This window comes from Schistocerca piceifrons, chromosome 7 (genome assembly GCF_021461385.2).
Source record: "Schistocerca piceifrons isolate TAMUIC-IGC-003096 chromosome 7, iqSchPice1.1, whole genome shotgun sequence".
NCBI classification, from domain to species: domain Eukaryota; kingdom Metazoa; phylum Arthropoda; class Insecta; order Orthoptera; family Acrididae; genus Schistocerca; species Schistocerca piceifrons.
The window spans coordinates 337099764-337124359 of NC_060144.1; the positions used below are offsets into that span (position 1 = coordinate 337099764).

At 38.4% G+C, this 24596-nt stretch overlaps 1 protein-coding gene across 1 annotated transcript in view; it reads right to left on the reverse strand.

Moving 5' to 3' along the window:
• The window catches only part of LOC124805050 (centrosomal protein of 97 kDa), a 195190-nt gene that overhangs the window by 108861 nt on the left and 61733 nt on the right, over positions 1 to 24596 (reverse strand). The window contains exons 6-9 of the mRNA XM_047265473.1: positions 21851 to 21934; positions 17449 to 17648; positions 11543 to 11656; positions 11157 to 11381 (exon numbers count right to left, since the gene is read on the reverse strand). Coding sequence (XP_047121429.1) covers positions 11157 to 11381; positions 11543 to 11656; positions 17449 to 17648; positions 21851 to 21934 — 623 coding nt within the window. The remainder of the gene's footprint in view (positions 1 to 11156; positions 11382 to 11542; positions 11657 to 17448; positions 17649 to 21850; positions 21935 to 24596) is intronic.

The following is a 24596-nucleotide window of genomic DNA, read 5'->3' on the forward strand; positions in this document are numbered from 1 at the left end:
TGTGCACGATTGGTACCTCGGATGCTGACTCCTGAAATGAAAGCACACAGACTTGAAATTTTCAAGGAATTCCTCTCGCACTGTGAGAATGGAGATGATGCCTTTCTCCATTCAATTGCACCAGGAGACGAAACTTGGGTACACCATTATGACTGGATATTGTGGTTGCAGAAACACAGTGTCGACTTCTTCCGTGATGGTATCAGAAAACTTGTTCATTGTTGGCAGAAATGTATCCAATTGGCTGGTGATTATGTGGAAAAGTAAATGTTGGTAATTAAAGATCACATTCTAAGGATTATTTCTGCATTTGATTTGCTAAAATACTCCCATCCAAATCCAATTAACGAAGGTGAAGGCATTACTTTTCATTCGAATCTTGTATATGGAAGATAATGAATCTGTGCCTTGAAAAATTTCAGGAAGCTTCACCGAGTATACTACAGCAAGAAACTTAAAAGCTGGGTCGTAAACATCAAGAGAGTACAGATAATCCCTTTGCTGTACAGATGGCCCCAATGTCGATACTGCTTGGAGCCCTTCTGATAAGTAGGTGGACTACAGCAACCTCAGTACAGTATAAGCAGGATGCTTACGGGATGTAGGAGTTCCGCAACTCCCTGGGAATGTACTACAATGGGGAAGGAAAGGTACAGATGACCAGCATCACACGGAAAATTGTGACCTACATAAAGAGGCTAGAGGAAAAAGCTGACAGAGGCATTGAGAGAAATGGACCCGGACAGCATGGTAGGCACTATGGAAGAACACTCAATAGATAATATGGTAGAACGGCCAAAAGACAGACTATGAGAATCACAGGTACAATGGCAGAAAGACGACAGACGACGAGAATCACAGGCATTGATATAGTAGCTGATACGTCACGATCATGGCCTAAGCAAATCGTGAACTACATGGTTCCTGCGAGCAAACTTTTATTGAGTATCTTAAATGAGCAAGATGTCACGTACATCGAAACCAGAATAAACCAAGTGGAAGATGAACAGAAGCAACTACTGCACTTAAGACAGGAAGAACTGACATTAGTGAAACCAGCAATAATGAACTGTAACAACACTCAAGAGGATCGACAGACACACACCAATATCCTGCAAATCAGTATTGAGAAAATCAAAAAACATGTCTCCTAATTCCAGAACTAAACAGACCAGAGGATGCAGTGGATTACCTTAGAGACAGTATTCAACAAGCAGACAATGTAACTAATCATAATATTTCGAGTTAAGAGAAGGATACCAATTACTGTTGGCAGCCATTGTGAGTGCACAGAAGGGGGCTACTAACCCCACATATCATTAATCCCACACAGATAACAAATACCTTGAAATACCATCTAATAATCAGGGATGACATTGGCGACAAGAAGTTCTGTGGTTCCTCCGAATAGAAGAAACTCATGTATTCTTAAACGACGCATACCCAGCATATGTACTTAAGGTTCCGTTAGTGAAGATATCAGGTCTTTAATTTATAAGGGTATGACCACTTCCTGAAAGAGGCGAGCTATCTGCTAATAGATGATGCAAAGCATCAACACACAGCCATACGACAGGATCAGTTAGATTGCAAATACGTAGCACAAGACCAAGAAATCTGTGTCGATAGCAAGCACCATCTGGACCCCAGTAGGAACGAATGAATGGATTTATGTACCCAGAGAGGTAAGATTGGGACTACAACACAAAAAGATAGCAAGGAAGATAAAGAATGGAAGTTCCCCACACCTGCGAACAAACACCACTGGCATGACCTAAAAGGAGTCAGCGTTGGCACGAATTGGAAGTAAGTTAGGATTACATAAGAGAATAGTAGAAACTGATAGCTCCAGTTGGGAAACACGTGTTTTCATCTATGCATCAGCAGTGGCTGCCACCCTTATAGCCATAGATTGCTTCTTCGGTACATCAAACCCAGCATCCAATGCCAGAAGTGGAAAGGACGAGGCAAAGTTACAACCAGGTGAACGTGAATTCTGAACCAGCTCAGGAGAAAATCTCACATTAAGTGCACCCCCCACCCCCCAGTGAAGTTTCACCTCACCACAGTGCTTCACCATCACATACACAATATAACAAATGAAGGACAAAATAAAAGTTGGCAATCACATACTGTACATGTTTGTGCTTCAAGGATGTAAATTGTACAAATAAAAAATCTCTTGTATAAACATTTATACATAAAAAAGAGAGAGAAAAATATATGTATGTATGTTTGTATGTTCATGTGTTGAGAGAAAAGAGAAATCTATGTATTCATATAAGTAACTTGCATTTAAATAATAATAATAATAATAATAATAATAATAATGCCTAAGGTTTGACAGGGTGTATACAGGGACAAGGAAAAAAAATTCCCCGATTTTTCCCCATTTCCCAGTTGAAAATACACTTTCTCCGGGTGAACATACACTTTTCCCGTGTTAAGTGATAGTATACTTTTCCTCGGCACTGTAAAACTTATCAGTCCTTTGAATGTTTATGGTTTTATATGCTGACGTAGAATTCCCCAGCACTTTAGAAAACAAAACTAAGGGGGGAAGAAAACACGTTTTGGAAATATCTTTGATGTGCAGCAACATGTACACTGCATATTTTCACGTTATGAGGGTATACATTAGAATTCCACCATACACCGCATGTTACTTTCCAAAGAATTGAAATCGAGATTGCGATGCACTTTTGTAAGCCAGTCATAGCTCATGTCATGTGATCTCGCCAGCCGACAACAGCTTAGGACATGTGATGTAGTCAGCCAATAGGAAGAGCACTCTTACATAGCGCGAAAACACAAATAGGAAAAGTTAATGGTTTAAATTAATATACATAGTGATGCTACAAGAAAAACAAAGCTTTCACATATAATCATGGTCTCAAAGGTTAATATGCTGCAAGAGACGCTAATCTTCCACATAGAATGTTGATCTTTTTTGCGCGTGTTACACTTTCAGGTATATTGCACAAATGTGCCAGAAAACTTTTAATAATGACGTAAATTTCTGATCTTCTGAGCTCGAAATTCTTCTAGATGGTCGTCTTCAAAGAGTTGATTTTTAATTGAGAGTCAAAAGCTCTGCGATTTAAGAAATTCATCGTACATTCTCGCACATTGTTCATCTTGTGTAAAAGTAAATTTATTTTGAAAGTGACGCTTTTCAAACAACCATTCGCAATATTTTCCTGTGACCTGTTAGAAACTGATTCGTTTGAGCAGTTGCCAGAGCGCGCCAGATAACAGGCGCCACTGTTCATGAGCAGCTACGATGACGCAGGAAGCTCGTATGTTCGTACGTGTAAAACATTAAAAGATCTTGCACTATGTAACAAAAGAAACAAGATATCAGAGGATACTTCAAGAGTATCAGAAGTTTGTGAACCATACTAAAATGCATAATTCGGCTTAAAGTGCACATTCATATGTCCAGATTCGGATGTAAATTTTCTTGAGTGCCAGTACTGTCTGTCACGTCACGCTCATCGGAAGCAATTTGTTGTTAGAAAGCATTGCACAGTCTTCCTAAAGCCTTTGACACACTTTGCTGTTGGCAGACGCTTGTATGACCACTATGTTTTGCTGTTGTACATGGTGCATTTCCTTTGCGACTTATGTTTTATTTTTGTCTTTTTTCCCCTCTTGTTCATGTTTCGTTGCTGCAGTATTATTCCACAGAAGTGGGATACAGTAATATCCTTTGTTGGAGTATTGATTCTTACCAGTCAAAATTACAAAAATTTAACTGAAAACTAAAACAATAATAGACTCCCGGAATTCTAAAAAATTCCTGGGTTTTTCCCGGTTTTCTCCCAGATGAAAAAATTCCCGGGTTTTTCCCGGTTTTCTCCCGGATGAAAAAATTCCCGGGCTTTTCCCGGATCTCCCGGTTGTCCCGGGTCGTAGACACCTTGGTTTGAGGGCAAATCTTCTCCCCAGGAGGGGAATTTAATGTTCAAAACATGAAGGGATTATTTAAAAAAAAGTCATCTTGGTACGAATTTTAACAAGTAGAGCCTGGAAACCTAAATGGAGGTTTACAGTGCTTGACACTTTCGCAAGACCAATATGAGGTCTTGAGAATTAAGAAACCACTGATTTCAAGATGACGGATTGCAAATTGCAGGTAAAAATGTAATGTGCTCATGTAGCATCTATAAGCAAACAGCCTCAACACAGTATAAAGAGGCCACCAGTTGACGAGCGGGACAAGTTCAACAGTTCAAGAGTTCCTGCCAGCAGACGAGCCTTCAGTGTGTCAGCCAACAGCAGAAAATTATGTGAGCAAAATAATCTATTCAGTTAAGATTGTACACCAATGAGAATGTGATTTCTTGTCTGTATGTACCTCTGGACTGTGGGTAATTAGTCTATCATTGCTTACTTGTACCTACAACTGTGTTACTTACAGTGTGACATGTAACAGAGCCTGAGGGTTAGATTTAAGCAATAAGACACTGGCTCCTTTTTGTTATTTGAGTCAAGGTGACAGACCAGACAGGCTATTTCTTCTAATAATTTGAGGATCTAGTAAGCCTCATCTATGGTATATGTTAACTGAAATTATGATCCAGTTTCTGCGCACTTTGACATGTTCATGTAAACTTGGGAAAAAGCAATAAATTCAGACCAAGGTACCAACCCAGAAGTTGGTTTCTTCATTTCTGCCTTCCGAAGCTAATACTTGAGTCTTTCTGTACTGTCTCCTATCTTATAGGCCTTATAAATCTCAGCTAGATCCTGTCAGCAACTTATTCCCTTACACAAAGCCGCTCATGTGCCAAAGAGTCAGTAGATCTTAAAAATTCCAAATCGCTTTCTATTCGACTGAGGGATTCACATAAGTATGTTGCGGTCCCAGTGGGTTTCGATAGTAAGATTACATCTAGAAACAGAGCTATCAATGTTTCAACTTTAGGTCTTTGGAGCAGCAACAGAATGTGGGACCTTAGTTTTGACTATGCAAAAGCATGTTTCTGAAATCCCTACATTTGTTCCTTTCGAAAAGCAGATTTCCCAGACCATCGCATCCAATCCTGGTACTGCTGATCCCTCCAAAAATCAACTTTGGAGCACACCACTTGTCACTCTGTATTGTACTGGTCTTGAACGTATTAATCACCTACTTTGACAAGGCTATGGCATCCTTAAATAATGTCCTGAAATGATACCCATTCTATACCAAATTTTGGCCATCACAGCTAGAATAGCTTTTCATCACCTTCCCAGTCTCTGCAGTATTCTTGTTAGACATGTGCACTTTCTGCACCCATTTCCCTAATCTGTGGCTCCTACCCCTGTGAACACCCCCACTGCAGGACTTAGCCTATGCACCCTCCCTCCACCACCTATACCAGCCCTGTAACTGGTAAAATATATACTACCAATGGGTGAGCCACCTATGAAACAATATGTCATCTACCTGTTGTTATGTAAACACTATTTCGCCTTTTACAGTGGCATGACTACCACCAAGGTATCAGTTAGGATGATAGAATACATGCAGATGGTGTATGCTAGTAACACACAATATCCAGTTGCAGAGAATGCTCTACAACACGACAATAATGACCCCACTTCCCGTTTCACCACCGACGCCATCTGGATTCTACTTCCAGATGTAAGTCCCTCAGAATTCGCAGGTGGGAACTAGGGTTACAACATGACCTTGGTTCTCACTCACTTGGCCTTAATTCAAGTTAATTTCTTTGGGCTCAATATTTATTTTCAGTAACTATTCCTTTCTTTGCCCCTTTTACTTTTCTACACCTTTTATTTTCTGATCTGTTCATTTTTCCCTGCCTGACAGTGTTAAATGGTAAGAGTGGAATTTGTGTCAATGAAAGATACAAATGACATTCTTCTGGTTGATCCCATATTTCTTGGCAGTACATCTTGTACCAATATTCGCCATACCAAAGTGGTATGCCTCACTTCTCCTCATTGGTGTAACTGTCTGAATACAAGGACTTTTGAAGCAGAAATGATCTGCCCATAGACGACACAGTTTCTGCTAGTCCTTCAGTGCCATCAAGCGAACAGTCAAAAGGCTCGATACAACAACGCAGCCTATCATGAGCGTGTTTACAATGCAATACCCAAATCCGGCCAATTCGCCTTTTAATTTTAGAATATTTCTCAGATTCTTTTGTGAAGATGTTCAACATAACCACTGTGAAGAATTATATCACTGCACCGGACTTCTCAATCTCTTTCAGATGCTGTTAATAAAAGTGTATTATTCTATCTAAAAAAATCACACTTACTTCATTTGCATCGATACAAGAGTTAAGTAAATGTCCATTAGTGTACTGGGATTTGCCGAAGACCTCGTTTCAATACCTGGAACTGTTCGTGAGATAAAAGAGGCGTTCTGCAACTTTCACATTTATCATTAATAGCAGGAAACTCTTGCCTTTTATCATGGTGAAAAAAGGTCTATTGAGTAGAAATAACAGTAATTGTAGAGATTTTTTATGTTGCTGCATGTAAACTGCAGTTGAATCAGAATTGATTGACTTGGTTAAATAAAATCGCAAAGTTAAGCAATCAACTTTTTTTTTAAAAATTGCTTATAAAATGCAATTTATATTATGTAAGGATATGAAAGACACAATGAACTAACACTGAACCATGAGCGGTTTTAATTATGTGTAAAACAAACTAACAAATACATAAAGAGAAGTTGTCAGCTCCCAGTTTCTCTCCTACACATTACTTTATGTTTCTTGCCATATCAATGTTACCAATACTACTGGCAAGCCTACCATTTACTATGTCATTTATGTACTGTACTAAAACTACCCAACTGTATTTTTGGTAGAGTGCAACACTACCCACAATCTTTTATCACCATCCATACCTGTACACCATTTTCTGCTGCAGTTCAGACGCAAGTATTTCACACTCAGTGAAAGCTGCAGACACAAATGAAAGCAGCCACATCATATTATGTGTGTTGCAATTACCGTATGCCATTCTGAGTGGTTATCACAAGTATGGTGTATGTCTGTCAATTACTATTGACTTGACCAACCACTTGCTGCGAATGTTTCATACCACAACATTAGTCACCTCTCAGCGACGTAAATTATAACCTCAATTGTCACATGTTTACATTCTGACATGGTTACGCCTGTTTGACTCTTTCTGGAAATGCACCCATGACGATTACGCCATAGTCGAAATCTAGATTTGCAATACATTACAGATTCTGCAACTGACTGCTGTCCACCTTGACATTCTCAGGAATAATTTCAACAGTATAATATTTGTTATAGTTTGCAGTGATTTTTTTTTTTTCTTTTAATGTAGCTAGATAATTTTCAAAGTACAAGTTCCGAGGCACTTGGCAAGAATGTGTGTTTCCTCTGCAACCTACCATTTTAGGCATTGATCCGAGCCCTGTGCAGTAATGTTTACACCAGCAGGTGCATGCAATTTCAATTATCAATAACAATTTTCATTATCTACCTGCTTTTGTGAAAATTTCACTGAAAACTGTAACAGATATTATGTGACTGGAATTCTGCTTTCCTAGAGGTTTTAAAAGCCACCGATTTCATTTAAGGACCATAGCAGCTTCAATATCTTGGTAAATAAAGGCACAGATATTATCAATACAGCAAATTATAAACCAATTTTCACACCATCATTTATAAGAAACTTTGTCCAATACATGAAACTGTGTATAAAATATCTGGAGCATCCCAGTTACATGGATCACTATGTATGTCATAGTATCAGATGAAACAAAATTTCAACAATGCAAAATTTTGGTTGCGCTCTATGTTTACCAATCACATTTTTGGTCAAAAAATGAGCACGACAAGCAATGGACAACACATTCCATACATTCTGATCAAGCAGACATGTAAATAAAATTATGACACAGCAATAAACACAAAAAGGAACAACTTCCTGTTAGACAAGCTAAATAGATGAATTAAAAAGCAGGGAACAGGATACTTTATAAGCACAGCGTACAGGCAAGTAAGTGTACACACACACACACACACACACACACACACACACACAAAATATTGATTACCTTTTGAAATTAAATTTTCCTCCTTTGGCTGCCAAGACACAATGGTACAGGAAATAAGCTGAAAAGGAGAATCAATCCTTATTCCTTACATAACATAGCCATAAGGAAAAGACTATACCTTCCACAACCCCATTCACTTTTCACACTTCCTTTACTCAACTCCTTGTCTATATACCATTCTTTCAAGTGAATAGCAAAAGTGTAGATCACAAAGAACTGAAATTATCTGAAAATGTAGGAAAGCTAAAGAAGAACGTATGAAGGAAAGAGACAGATGTAAGGGAAACAGAGCAATAAAGTCATTGCACACAGACTAATAAACAATCATGTTAGGAACACAGAACAAAGACCATAATGATGAGTCATGGAAAAGGTAATTACATACTGGAAGGCAATAAACATGTAAAAAGACGAAAACAATACTTAGAGAAAATTTCTCTTTTCCCCCCCACAAAAAGTTAGGCCAACTGAAAATGAGGACAATGTACGAAGACAATAGGAGTATTCCAATATTTATTTCCAAACTTCAAAAACCTATGCATGCAGTCTGCAGAAACAAACTGCCCAGGTTTTAATGAAATGCCATTGGGTCTCTTACAGGCATCAGGCCAAAATAATTCTTATGCTCTCAAAGGAAGTACAAGCAAACATATGTGAACATTGACTGCACAATCAGTCCAGTATCACATGTATAAAAAATATTCAAGTGAATACTTTGTCAAAGAATGGAAAAGAGAACACAGTAGATTACAAGAGGCCCTGTGTGGTTTTAGAATAAGTAGTGACAGTTGAGAAACAGTTTTAACACTGTGATTAATAAAAATGCGGATTATTTTGACAAAGGAGGGGAAAAGGATTTTGATAATATGGAATGAAATAAAATGTTTTCCATTCTTAGGCAATGTTACAAATTCCCAGTATACTGTCAGTTGGTACAGAAAGCAACACAATCAGAAAGAAATAATTAATTTGGTTTATAGTAGCAATTTGCTTTGCCTACTGACAAAGCACATCATCAGGTCATCCCCTGCCACATAGTTGTCAACCTTGCTTCCCAAGTGTCAAATCATATACTGTATGTTTTACAACTGTACTGTTAGCCCCCAAGTCCAAGACTTGTTTTGTTGGTGCTCCACAATTTTCGCAATTTTGACTGATTAACTAAAAAGGCAGACTTCCAAATTTTCCTTTGTGCGAGACCACGTTTATCAGATGTGTGTGCCAATTCAAATTTCGAAATTCTAATATTTTACTGTTCAAATCACTTTTGTATAATATTTCAGCAATTGTGTCAATATTCATGCATATTGTGATACGTTGTGTATTTTCAAACTTTTCCAATTGGCGTAAAAAATCCATACTATATCGTCTATTGTAAACTGAAGTTCGATTTTTAGAAACTTTTGGTAACACAATCCTCATTCAAAAACAAATGTTGCCTACAAATATGTATATTTTTGAGAATTTTCAGATGCATGAAAACGTTTATTTCTGAGAATTTTCACAAGTTATGGGTGTTCCACTTAACTTACTTCATAGCAAATCAGTGTTTGTGATCTACAGCTGCTGTCCAAAGAATCATTCAGCCTATATTTCAATAGATGTCAACATCAATAAATGTAGATTTTTGACAATTTTTTGATGTTATGAGTGTTGTGCACAATCTATTTTGTAGTAAATTGTAATTTGTAATTCTACTCATACAAATACCTGGTATTGTTCCCATAGCAACCTTCAGGACAAGAATAGGTTAATTGCAGTGTGCACAGAGGCTAAGAGTCATTCTTCCCGTATTCCAAGTGTATGTAAAAGGGAAAAAGTCCTACAAGCTGGTACAGTGGAAAGTACCCCCTGCTATGCATTTCACAGTGCTTTGCAGAATATGGCTGTAGAGGTAGATACTTGACAAGCAAGGCTGACAATTGTGCACGAAGGGGGTGGCCTAATGATGGTACTAGGTACCATAACCGTTAGCCAGTAGGCAAATAAAACTGCGGCTATAGACCAAAGCAAATAATTTTTTCTCGGGCAGTTTGACACCACATACAGGGATAAAAGGGCAATCTATTCTCTTTATGTGTAGCAGCCTGGAATAGACAGCACTAACAGAGTGATGCAAGAGCCCAAGAAGCAGTAAAATTGTAGGGTGGGTTTCTCATTGTCGCCACTGATATTTAATTCGTCTATCAAAGAGACAATGAGTTACATACGAGTCTATCTTGAAATAAGAGCTGTTTATAGGAGACAGAAAAACAGAATGATATGGTTCACTGACTACATATTTAACCATTTAAACAAAAAGTAAAGCAAGGTAATGGCGTGCACAAGTGGACATGCTGCATGGCTAAAAGTCTGACAAGTACTCTTGAAGAGGAACAAGTTTTACTATCTAGGAAGGAGAATAGATAAAAGAAGAAGTAAGAAAAAGTAGCGAGAATTTTTCACATCAAAGTATCTTTTCACAAAAAAAGTTAAATATAGATCTTGAGACCAGAAAAATAATCATGAAGAGCTATGTTTGGACCACAGCTCTGTATGGCCACAACACATGATTAGTGAGGACGACAGAAACAAATTGATTGGAAATAAGGTACTACAACAGACTGCTGAATATCTGATGCACTGATATAGTTAGAAATGAAGTCCAATAATGGGCCAATGAGGAAAAAATGTAATGAAGAATATAATGAAATAAAGGGAGACAGAATGGCTGGGCACATGTTTAGCCACAAGCCATTACTGGACACTGCAGTCTAAGAGATGTTGGAAGGAAAGAGTCACAGGGGCAGGCCTAGATATGAGTATGTGAGGCAGATTGTTGTTGATGCTGGATACAGTTATTATGCTGAAATGAAGAGAATAGCTAGCAAATTACATGGAAGGTGATCTGCCTCAAACATACATCAGAATTAATGACCAAAAGAGCATATCATTCTTGTCATCTGATGGCAGGCTGATAAATCAACTCAATTGACCAACTTTAATTATTTTTAAATTATTTTCTTCTCTTCTGATACTTCCACAATCTTTTAGTTTTATCATCATCTGCAAAATTTCACAGTTCATTACAAACTATGTTGTTATGAATACTAACCTGCTGAAATGTCCTCTACTGCTACAGCTGTATCAATGGAATCCTTATTGTTGTTATTATTTGAACTACTGTTAAGTAGCAAGCTAGGATCAAGGCTACGTGTCATCAGATTTCCTGACATAGACACTGTCATCCCTGAATTTACTTCAGGTTTTGTCATCTGACAACTGACAACCATACGATCTGGAGAATGGTGTCGTTCAGTTACAGGCAGACGAGATGTATCTACGCAAAAGGAAAAATGGAAGGACAAATCAATATATTGTCAGCGTTGTTTTTATATAATAAAATGCCTTGAAACATTTACGATTAACACAAAAATTAATTTTTGGTCGCAATTAGTGTTTAAATAACTTTGTAAGAACAGAAAATATAGGAGAACTTACTGCTGCGTAATGCAGTGGTGCGTTGTGGGAAAATACGTCTCCTTGCAGCAGGAGATGGAGCAGGTGAAGACTGGCTCCGATGAAAGCTGGATGCATTTCTCCTCAATCCACTACCTAAACAATGATCACAGTACAAATATACCAGCAAAAATTTTATTACGATTTACACTAACAAGCTAAAATATAATGATCAACTGCTTAATAGCGTGGAGGTCCATCTTTAGAATACAATACTGAGTGGCATGGATTGGGAGGTTGAAATGCGTCAGCCTGTAGTTTCATTCTCAATTCAACACACTTAAGCCACCGATACAATAGGTCTAATCCTTGAGACTGGGCATGGATTGCAGAGGATTTCCTTTAATTTCTCTTAACTCTGAAGTGCATGCTTAATTCATTCTGTTAGTTAGTGGTAGTGGAAACATGGTCATCACAGTTTCAGTTCTCCTTGGCCTGCCCTCAGCAAATGAGACGGCTGGCTGGTTGTATGTTAGGGGGTTGCACGTCCTGCGAGTGCCTCCCACTGTCACAGTCACTGCGGCAGAGGGTGGTGTGCACCCTCAACAAATCAGCCATGCTTGGGAGAGAATGCATTTGCATGCTGCGTTCAGTGAACTCGCCCTGTCCTTGTCAATTGGCGAATATGAATACAGAGGTTTCTCAAAACAAATCACCCACGCAAGGGCAGCACCTGCAAGTTGCTAGAAAGAGAAGTTTGGATAGGTTGGTGTTTGGAATCCTCCAAAACAATCAATGCCAAACCTTCCAGAACAAAACCATTAGGAGGTTTCAGATTGGCAAAATAAAGTATGCGGGCTCAGTTTAGCCAAAATGGGAGTTTTGGTGGACTCACACCAAGAGGGAGCAGGCGAGTAAAGCACAGGACTTTCTTTGCTGGGAGATACACAAAGTGTTTCATCAGGAGTCATAGTGGACACTTCCTTGCTGGGAGACATAATAAATGGACTTTGCATTGAGAGGTGCAGAGAACGGTCTTCTACACTGTGAGAGGAGAAGGCAATTCATGAGCTGACGGACAGCGCCACACTAGCATCTGACCCTGCCTTCAACCTCACTGCGCCTCGCCTTCAGCAAATGATGTAAGTGTCATACCTACAGTGTATGAAATTCGTGTGGGATGATAGGCATTTTGGTTCACACTGATCAGTCAGTCACTGTGTGGTGATGTTTCACACATGATTTTACTCTTTGGGGGTCCTACTGCTCTTTACTCACTACCATTCTGGTACAATCACCACCAACCCTCCAATTTTGCAATTAACAATTTCTTGTTCATACAGTCTACTTTACTAACATGTTTCCAGCCCTTTCCCTCTGAAGATCCACAGTTATCACAAGCTCATATGTATATATGCACTCATTCTCCCACAAATGAATATTTGATCATTGTTCTGAGCAATTAGAGGTCATAACAATAAATGTCCACAATTTGTAACCCTGTTTCATTACAGTACCTGACAGTACCCATAACTACTCAGTAATTCTTAATGTTCAGTCAGGGCGCACAACTATGGTTCACATGTCAGGACCAACCCATTCCTTCTGTTTTCGTGCGCACAATTCCTGTATAGTCAGTTGGACAGTAGTGAGAGACTTGCACCTTGAGGGGGATACTCAGTGCATGTAAGTGGCAAAACAGATTGACTCAAACCTTACCCCAGTGGCACCTTGCAATGTTTCTAGAGGTATGTGGCACTTGATGTCTATGCACAGGAGACACAATTCCCAAAAAATTATATGCCAGGGGTTTGTGGAAGCAGAGTTGTCAACTGACGGCAATCCATATATGTTCCTTGGGTTTAGATACCATATTCCTCAAACCACTGTACCACGATTATGGCCTTGTGGGGTGCTATTACTACTGGAAGATGCTATTACAGTCAGAGAACGCATCAAGCCTGAATGGATGCATGTGATCGGAATGTTCATAACGTCCACAGCTGTCAGGGTGCCTACTATAGGTGTCGCAGGTCCCAGCCTGTGTCCATGGGAGGATGCATGTTTCAAGCAGCCATTTGTGTGGAAGACAGTATTTATGGACCTAAGTATCAACCCGTTATAACAACAAATGTAATTCATCCAGCCAGATGAAAGGTTTCCATTGATACATAGTCCAATTTTGATGATCCCTTGCCTGTTGCGGTCATACTTGGCAATGTCATTGGGCCATTATGGGTACACTTAAGGGACACCTGCTGCTAACCCCATGTTTAGCAGTAAGTGCTGAATGGAATGCTCCAAAACCCTTGTGCCTGTATCAGCATTGTAGTCTGTCATCAGATCTGCTACAGGTTGCCATCTATCCTGCTTTACAGAGTGGGTAAGCCATTGACCTCAATATTCTGTGATGAGGTGTGGAAATCCGGTACCTCAGCATTTTGCAACGTGGTGTGGAAATCCGGTACCTTGTATTCTGCACATTGTCCTTCAAACATTTACCACAGAGGCCCACAACAGATGCATGTTAACAGCAACTAGCTTCGCCACTTCCAACATGTTCATGTTCACTCCAGGTGCTGCGACATGAGAGTCTACCCATTTTCAAGGTCATTATCCAACAGATTTCTCAATTTTTGACCCATAATTAGAACAATTTCCCATTCATCCCTGGTTCTCTTACATACTTTCCTTGCCACATTACATGCCTGAAATGTCACCAAGCCCATCAGTGTAAGTATATTCATTTCAGTAACACTGCTGTAGCGTTTTCATCAATTATTTTCTACCACAAAAGCTGTCTCATATGCAGTATATGACCAGTTGACAAATACCTAGGAAAACTAATTTTTATCTTTGTCTTTCAGAGAACTACATTGAATATACCTGCCATAAGCTCAGAACTATCACTCCCAATCCAAAGGAGGGGGTAATGATGGGAACATAAAATCAATATACCTTGGGGATGGAAATCAGCCTGGGTACAATGAGGCCAAAGAAAATGATTAAGCAAATAATTGTTTCAAAAACATTTCTTCTCATACACTGTCACATTATCAGAGACTAACTAAACAGCAATTTACTGATAAAGGATTGGAACAGTATAAATATCATGCCTTGCTTGTACACACAAACATTCACTGTAATGGACTCAACTCTGACAGGGAAATGTGAGTAAACCAAAACTAGCCTTTCTAGGGGGGAGGTGGTGGGGAACAATTATTCACATGAAGGGATTTATGAACTTCGAGGAAATCCTCTAAAATATGGTGTAGAACTTTTAACAACATCCCAAATCTAAACCAATGATCACAAAAAGAGTTCAAGTATCTAGGAATCAATTATAATAAGAACTGCAAATTACTATAGAAGCACAGGCACATTATTTTAACACACTAGCAAAGTCTGCAGTACATGTGTTTGGCAATTCCTTATAAGGGTATTAACTTACAAGAAGTTCCCTTTTATACTTTAAACAAAATATTTAGCTTAATATAGATAAAAATAAATATTATTATTATTTCTTTACTTTCTCAGACGTTAAGTCTGGTTAAAAATGGAAAGTGACGCGGACCTTGATCAAGTGTCACTTCCTTTTAACTGTATGGTATGTGTTATATTGCATTTAGGAACTTTCGGGTAATTGAACATGTGTCAATAATTACAGATTTCTGTAGCTGTATATATAAGTTTGGATGTAGCTGTATTGCATTTATGTACTGGTGGATACTGTGTGGTATGACCTAGTGGATATTGTGTGGTATGACTCCTTTAGTTGATAGTATAATTGGTATAATGTCAACTTTATCCTGATGCCACATGTCCTTGACTTCCTCAGCCAGTTGGATGTATTTTTCAATTTTTTCTCCTGTTTTCTTTTGTATATTTGTTGTATTGGGTATGGATATTTCGATTAGTTGTGTTAATTTCTTCTTTTTATTGGTGAGTATGATGTCAGGTTTGTTATGTGGTGTTGTTTTATCTGTTATAATGGTTCTGTTCCAGTATAATTTGAATTCATCATTCTCCAGTACACTTTGTGGTGCATACTTGTATGTGGGAACGTGTTGTTTTATTAGTTTATGTTGTATGGAAAGTTGTTGATGTATTATTTTTGCTACATTGTCATGGCTTCTGGGGTATTCTGTATTTGCTAGTATTGTACATCCGCTTGTGATGTGATCTACTGTTTCTATTTGTTGTTTGCAAAGTCTGCATTTATCTGTTGTGGTATTGGGATCTTTAATAATATGCTTGCTGTAATATCTTGTGTTTATTGTTTGATCCTGTATTGCAATCATGAATCCTTCCGTCTCACTGTATATATTGCCTTTTCTTAGCCATGTGTTGGATGCGTCTTGATCGATGTGTGGCTGTGTTAGACGATACAGGTGCTTGCCATGTAGTGTTTTCTTTTTCCAATTTACTTTCTTCGTGTCTGTTGATGTTATGTGATCTAAAGGGTTGTAGAAGTGGTTATGAAATTGCAGTGGTGTAGCCGATGTATTTATATGAGTGATTGCTTTGTGTATTTTGCTAGTTTCTGCTCGTTCTATAAAGAATTTTCTTAAATTGTCTACCTGTCCATAATGTAGGTTTTTTATGTCGATAAATCCCCTTCCTCCTTCCTTTCTGCTTAATGTGAATCTTTCTGTTGCTGAATGTATGTGATGTATTTTATATTTGTGGCATTGTGATCGTGTAAGTGTATTGAGCGCTTCTAGGCCTGTGTTACTCCATTTCACTACTCCAAATGAGTAGGTCAATATTGGTATAGCATAAGTATTTATAGCTTTTGTCTTGTTTCTTGCTGTCAATTCTTTTTTCAGTATTTTTGTTAGTCTTTGTCTATACTTTTCTTTTAGTTCTTCTTTAATATTTGTATTATCTATTCCTATTTTTGTTATTATTATTATTATTGTTATTGTTATTATTATTATTATTATTATTATTATTATTATTATTATTATTATTTTACTTGGAGAGAATATTCTTGCTGTTGTCAATAAGCAAGTACTGGTTTTACTATGAACACTTGACTCTAATTTCTTGTTAGTCATAATTTTTCCCAACTAATGCCTATATAAAGTTATTTAACAACAGGTTAATATGCTGCTTCATAAAAAGTGCCCTTGAACTTGGGTGAAAAGTGAAAGCGCACGCGTGTGAACATTTCTGGCTGTCCTGTTGGTGGCATTATTCAGTTTCTCCACATGTATTTAAGATTGTGTCAGTAATCGATACACTGTGCTGAAAGCAGGAATCAACAATTAAAATGGACTCATATATTCTAGGTTGTTTGTGTTATAGAATGTAATGATGGTTTTTAAAATTTATTTGTCGTCTATTATATGAATTACCGTTTTAAATACAGATCAAATGTTTCTTTTAAATTCATTTGCTTCAGAAAACAATGAAAAAATGTGTTTATAAGAAGAAAAAGGTTACATTTCTAGAGATGTGTAATTGAACACTCTGCAATATAGTATAACAATGTCAATTGCAATGCACAAAATATTACCATCATTAGTTGGGTAACATTACTGCCATTGGCGAGGCAGTGTATTCCACTCTGCCAGAAGAAATAAACCACCAGTCATCAAAACACTTTCAAAATAATACATAATATTAATCTGTGAAACTACTTTTAGCATTAATGATCTTCCCTCACAACTAGCCCATGATAACGAAGAAGAACCACATATAAATTAACACAAGACAAAAATAATCATTGATAATTCTAAAGGTATCTTTTTCTTATAAGCTGGATAACAGTCATTTGTTACTGCCTCTGAATACAGATTTTCTCTCTCCCAGTGACAATTTCATGTTCTGAGGTGTAATTTTTCTTGCTAAGGTAACATATAAAAATAACTCATGGATAAAATATGACATTATGAACCGAAACTACTAACACTGCAAAAATTTCTGATACAGGAGATGCTTACCATTAGTCAGCTGACTTCGCAGTTGCTGCTGATGCTGATGGGCTTTGCTCAAGATTAAGCGCAGTTTACGGTCTTCTTCAGATTCTAAGTTATCTCCCGTAAGTGGGCATACAGATGCTAGGTACTGTGTAAGAGCTTCATGATCCCCAACATGAAACTGCCTTCCTCGCCCTTGGGAGTATAGCCATTCTGCTTTTAAACTAGCACAAAAATGATTACTGTATAGTATCAATAATGCTTGTTACAAAACTTATAATGTGCTGAAATTGATCATTACTCTTCTTATGAATACTAAATAGAATGCAGTGTTGTTAGTTCCCAGCTACCACCTGTGATCGAACAGCGGAGAGGGAAGTTGCATAATTATTTTTTTGTAGTTTGATTCTTAATTTCCTTGTGTGTTTTGTAATCTCATGTTTTAATAACTCTTAAGTGTAGATTCATGCAGTCTGTGGCACAATTGTCATTTCTTTTGAACGGCCAGCTACACAGCTCAGTAAAATGCCTCTATTGGTGACGCATCAGGAGTGTACCAAGTGACTTAATTAGCTTTCTCTGTGTGCTTCTATGGTTTACTACTTATGTCAGACCTGCTAGGATGGATAGGAAGTGTGTGTGTTGTATGTGGGTGCAGGAGAAGCTAGCCGCAGTTCACCAACAGCTGAAGACTCTTCTGGCCATGGTCAGCCATCTTCAGGTTGCTGAATTCGAGTGTAGTGGTGGCAGAGAGTATGACGCATCACATGGAATACCTCAGATGTCCCTTGTTTTTCTCAAAGACTCTGCTGCCGAGGCACCTTGCAGTGTATCTGCCAAGGGGATACGCCTTCACCACAGAGTGAGTGGAAGGTGGTAAAGCTTTCGTGTTGCTTGAAGTGAAGAGTCAATGTGAAGGCTGCCCACCCGGTGCTTCATGTTCACCCTGTGAGTGAGCAGGTGACTGCTCACTCAGCAGGGAGTAAGCAGGCACAAAAGAGGAAAGATTTGTGAAGATGTGGATGAGAGACTGATTGTGGCTATCGAGCGTCAGGATGCAGTCGTCTGCAAGTTGTGGCTCAAGTCAGCACAAATTATATTTATCACTTGGCTTCTGAGGCCATCCTCAGTTTGTATGGGTAAGTGGTGGAAGTGGTGATGACTGCTGGCCTTGTGCACAGGGTAGAAGTAGAGTTCTAAATTTGCAGCACCACTCCCAAAACTGATGGGGATCCTTTGATTTGAAACCGAGTGGAGGGTCTCAGCTAAAGGCTGCAAAAATTCAACAATAGGGCTGGTTGCCAATTTCTGGACCTGCGTTATGGGATGGAGAATTGTCATTGACAGGTCGGAGGTGCACCACACAAAGGACGCAGAAGCTTGGATATCCCAGTATTTGTGGAATGTTCACACTATTATTATCATTATTATTACTATTATTTTGAGGCTAGGTGGTAGTTTGAAGCCCTCTGACGAATGCTTGCCAGTGGATACGCAGAGAGCACACAAAGTAAGGACACTAGTGATCCAAATTTTAGCAGTAAACTGCCAAAGTATTTGTAATAATGTTCCTGAATTTATTGGCCTCCAGAAAAGCTGTTGTGCTCAGTTTATTCTCCTAACTGACTGCTGACTGAAACTCAAAGTAGATAGCTCTGAAACACTTAGCAAGGCATGGAACATATACCAAAAAGACAAATTACAGGCCATACGAGGCAATTAGGATGAGGACAACCGGCAGATTTCATATTCCTAGACTCCTGAAAGCACTTTACACAGTGCCCCACTGCTGACAGTCAATGTAGGTACATGCATACAGACTAGGTTTCCAGATATGCGAGTGGCTCAAAGACTTCGTAAGTTATAGAACCCAGTACATTGTCCTCGAGAGTGAGTGTTCATCAGAGACAAGTGTATCATCAGGAGTGCCCCAGAGAAGTATGACAGATCTGTCCTTATTCTCTGTATACATAAATGATCTGATGGACTTTGTGAGCAGCCGTTTGCTGATGATGCTATGAAGGCGTTGACGCTGAGTGACTAGTAGGATAACAGACGACTTGGGACAAAATTTCTAGTTGGTGTGATGAATGGAACCTTGTTCTAAATGTAAGTTAATGTTTGAATACTGCATTAGGAGTGTGCTGCTCAACACAGTCATGTGGATTACATATCTAGGTATAATGCAGCAAAGCGATTAGAACTGGAACAAGCACGTAAAAACAGTAGTGGGGAAGGTGATTGGCCAACCTTTGTTTATTGGGTGAACTTCAGGAAAGTGTAATCTGTAAAGTGCTCTGTGTGGAACACTTGTGCAACCCATTCTTGAGTACTACTAAAGTGTCTAGAAGCCCCATTATGTTGAATTATCGGAAGATATCAAAGCAGTTTGGAAGCTTGCTGCTAGATTTCTTACCGGTGGGATTTATCAGTGTGCGAGTCTCCCAGTTTCTACACTGGAAGCACTTTTTTGTCACCAACGCTACCAATCACACTCCATCTAAAACTAGTATTCAGGTACTGAACCCTACCTGACCCAGTTCACTTTTCCAATCAACCTTGACCCACTCCCACTGCCCCATATCACCCCTTGTCAACATCCCAGAAATTACTAATCTCAAATCTTGCCTCACCGTCACTCCTCAAATTCTTCAATATGGAAACAAACTACGCATCTGAAGAAAGAACTGCACTCCACCACCAAAAATGGATTCAGACTTCATAATCCCACCCACCAACGAAGGTTCCAGAACTGTGTTTGTGGTCTGTAACTTGACGCCTTCTCTATGTGATGTGTCACAATCTATTCTTTTCATACTGATATTCCATCCTAGATTCTCTATTATTACATTACTTGTACAAATATGAATGATGCATGAATAGAACCATTAACTCACTGAATTTGCATTTTACACTCTACAAATGTTCTATGAGTGCTCCTCTGGTCACATGAGACAAGTTCAAGCAGCAGTCAAGTTTGTTCCGTAACTTATGCAGAAACATCTTGTCACTGGTGCTCATAGCGGCATCAATTAGATTCTCTGAGATGTTTCAGTGTTCTTAGCAGTTGGAATACGTAAACATGGTCCTGAATGTATCCCCTAAGAAAAAAGTCGTAATTCGACCTGAGGTGCGAAGGGAATGGACCACATCATCTTCACCACTATGCCCAATCCAACAATGCGGAAGTTTTCTTTTAGGCAGACACAAATGTCAATGTTCCAATGAACCAATTGGGAGGGGGGTCCCCCATCTTGTTGGAAGATGAAATTCTTGGACTCAGCAGGCAGTTGTGGAAACAACCACAACTGGTAGGTATGAGTTTACAGTTCTACTCATGCACCAATCATTTTTACATGTAATACTTTGGAAAATACACCGTCCATCAACTACAAGTTCTATAAATCATTGAAAGTGTGATAACAATCACTGAACCTTATGATTCCAAAAAATCTGTTCAGTTGCCACAGACAAACCTGTTATAAATCACAAGTGACCTATTCATCAAACTGGATGTAATTCTAAATCATCATCCAAAAATTAAGGGGGAACATATTTTGTCAATCCTATAAAAATGGGGGGATGCACATGAGAAGATTGAGGGGTGCATGGCGAATGGGTAAAAATGCACAGGGGAGTAGGGGGTGGGAGCATGGTAATTTCTTTTGTGAAAAGAGGCATCAAAATACAACCAACAAATATATTTGTTATATGTGTAACAGTATTTTCAGACTCACTGAAGAAGACAATTTTGGTAGTATCCAAATGGAACAGTTTAACTTAAAATAAAATTAATGCACCAGCAAAAATAAAGCAAATAAAACAAAACACTTTTTTAAATCTAAAAACAAAGATTCTGTAACTTACCAAACGAAAGCGTTGGTATGTTGATAGAGACAATAACAAACACAAACACACACACAAATTTCAAGCTTTCGCAACCCAAGGTTGCTTCATCAGGAAAGAGGGAAGGAGAGGGAAAGACAAAAGGATGTGGGTTTTAAGGGAGAGGGTAAGGAGTAATTCCAATGATTTGTGTCTGCCTAAAAGAAAACTTCCGCATTGTTGGATTGGGCATAGTGGTGAAGATGATGTGATCCATTCCCTTCGCACCACAGGTCGAATTATGACTTTTTTCTTAGGGGATCCTTTTGTCTTTCCCTTTCCTTTCCTCTTTCCTGATGAAGCAACCTTGGGTTGCAAAAGCTTGAAATTTGTGTGTGTGTGTGTGTGTTTGTTATTGTCTCTATCAACGTACCAATGCTTTCGTTTGGTAAGTTACAGAATCTTTGTTTTTAGATATATTTTTCCCACGTGGAATGTTTCCCTCTATTATATTCAAAACACTTTTTTATCTATACATAAATGTTTACAACTCATGTTGGAGTATTAAAATTACAACGTAACACAACAATTTTATTCTTACCTTTCAATGGCATCCACTACAAAGCCATCAATAATTTTTAAGCTCATGCACCAGTTTATGACAAATGGACGGTAATCAAATCCACTTGACTCCTGTTAAGGAAAACTTTTCAATGTAAATCAAAATGTTGACAACTTTGTAACACTCCCATAAAGAACTCTTCAAATGGCTGATAAAACAGTTGCTTCACTATTACTGACTATAATTACAGAGTGAAGTACAGTGTTCTGTAGACATACTGAGTCTCCAATTACTGTGAACAGTGCGAGTTCATACAGTCGTATACCAAAATTTGACATTCCTGAAGATCATGACAGCTTCTATTTACCTCTTGACTGTGTCTTTATTTATTAGCATAGAGATATTTTTCATAATCAACACAAAAATGATGTCAAATTAAGTGAGCTATAGTCTAATTAAAATTACTTTTTAGATGACATTAGCTATATTCCAGTGCAGTACTGTCAGCACAGATTGATCATCACTGCCCACTGCATCCCGTGGTAGTTGAACAGGTCACACACTAGGCCTTAATACCAGTTTACAATTGTACACGGCATTATTTGAACATAGCAAATAAGAGAAACTTTGTTGCAACACACTGACAGTGAGGGAAAATGTGTGTGTGGTGTTGACAGTTCTGATTGGAGCAACTTGGTTCCAAGTACTGAAGAGTCAACAAACAACTACATTTAATCAGACTACTAAACCACTTTTAAAAGGAAGAAAAAGTCTGAGAGAGAGAGAGAGAGAGAGAGAGAGAGAGAGAGAGAGAGAGATCAATTTCAGCAGTTTTGTTACAATATTAAATCTAGATTGTGAATGTTATTTTATCCGTGTAAGATGTTGTGAACTCCATGGTCGTTTATGATATTTGGTGAATGTTGCAACCAGCCACAACTACTTTCTGAATGTTTTATTTTACTGCCATCACTGGTTTCAGGCAGCCGTGTCCATCTTCAGATGACTAACATTTTTCATTACATAGATGTTTCAGTTGTTTCATCTGTTCCACAATACATTCCAGTAGATAGTGGTTCATTTTGTAGTGGTCCGTGTAGATGTATATGTTCTTGAATTGCACCACAGTACACATACTGTAAAAAAGTTACTGTTGCACACTCCATAATAATGTTAAAATGCGCATTGAGCATTGCACAAGTGTTACACACTTGATGCTTTTCTTTACAACTGTAAAGTGTCACCTACACCGAAGTGTCAAAGTGACACACAGGTAGATATCAATGATATGGTATTAACATTAATACACTCTTAAGCCACCAATCAGGCAGGTGGTGGAAGTGAGTGGAGAGGTGTTTGCATGAGGAGGATCGAAATCCTGAATAGGTCTGACATGCTTCCTCATTTCTGAATGATACAGACCCTATTGTTTGATCATGTGCACCTGTACGACTGTTTGCAGCATGATTCAAGCAACCTGCACTATCTGCATCTTAAATGTGCAAGGCAGATTTGAAGAATGCTCCATGGATGCGAGGCTCCTTTTATTGCCCACGAGGTCATTGACCCCAAATGTACTGAGCACCTCTGGGATGCCAGTAAGCTTCAGCTCTGAGAGTCAATGAGTCACAGTTGAGCAGTCATTAGTAAGAGTGATAGCCTAACACTGTGTCTCATGGAGTCCATGCCATGAAACATCTCCAGTTGAAGGGAAAGTATTGCCAGAGGAAAATCATTGGGAAGGTATTCATTATGAGTAATTAACATATGAAGATGGGCACCCACGAAACACTCAACTGCCACTTTGGGAATATTGTTGGTTAGTGTGTGACCCTCACCAAGTTGGAGTCAACAGCAGCATTGCTACATCTTTACGAGGGGGAAACATTAGAAAAACCAACACTGAAACCACATTAACACATGATTTTAAAAAAGCCTGCATTCCAAGATGAGCACAGAAACATGTTATTTTGTGCCGTATATATATCTTATATGGTGGTAAAATTTGAGCAATTCGAGCTCAGGTAGATGATTATCGACAATCATCCTTTCTAAACAACACGTGCATACAGAATAGGAAGGATATAACATAATACCGATATCCTATGTTCTCTCCTCCATACACTACTCAATGGTTTTCAGATTACTACAGTACATTATCTGGGTTTGGTAAATACAATGTATTCCAAGCAGAGACCATGGATTTAGAAGGTCGTAATTTGTATTTAAAAAGGTGCAACATAATAATACAACGACATTTTTGCTATACATAATCCCATACTGGCAGCACAGGGGTGTTAGGGTCAAGTAAAGTAAATGATAGTCTTGGTGCTATCCCTTTTTGTAAAAGTGAAGCACGAGTCCCCAATGAACAGAAGTTATCGTGATAGAACACCAGACATCAAAGTACAACGAATCTAAATATATGGATACAAACAACATTTACAAAAAGTGTGCAACATATGAAGCAAAAGACTTACATAATCAGTATCAAGAGGGCTTTAGTCATTAATGAACACTACAAGTACGTGGACAGTGTTCCTTCTGGCTGTAAGTAAAGTTTAAGTTGTGTGCCTCTATAGAGTAATACCATTTAATTATGTATTTTTTTTTTCCCCACCAACAGATATGATCAGATACTTTAATTTTTAATGTAATACAGTAAATGTCATCTGACTATAGTGAGCTCATATTATCAACACATCTATGAATACCTTATGTGACTGCTGCTTAATACAAAGTATGCCAACTTGCACAAACATTCTCTTGCAGGATAACATACTGC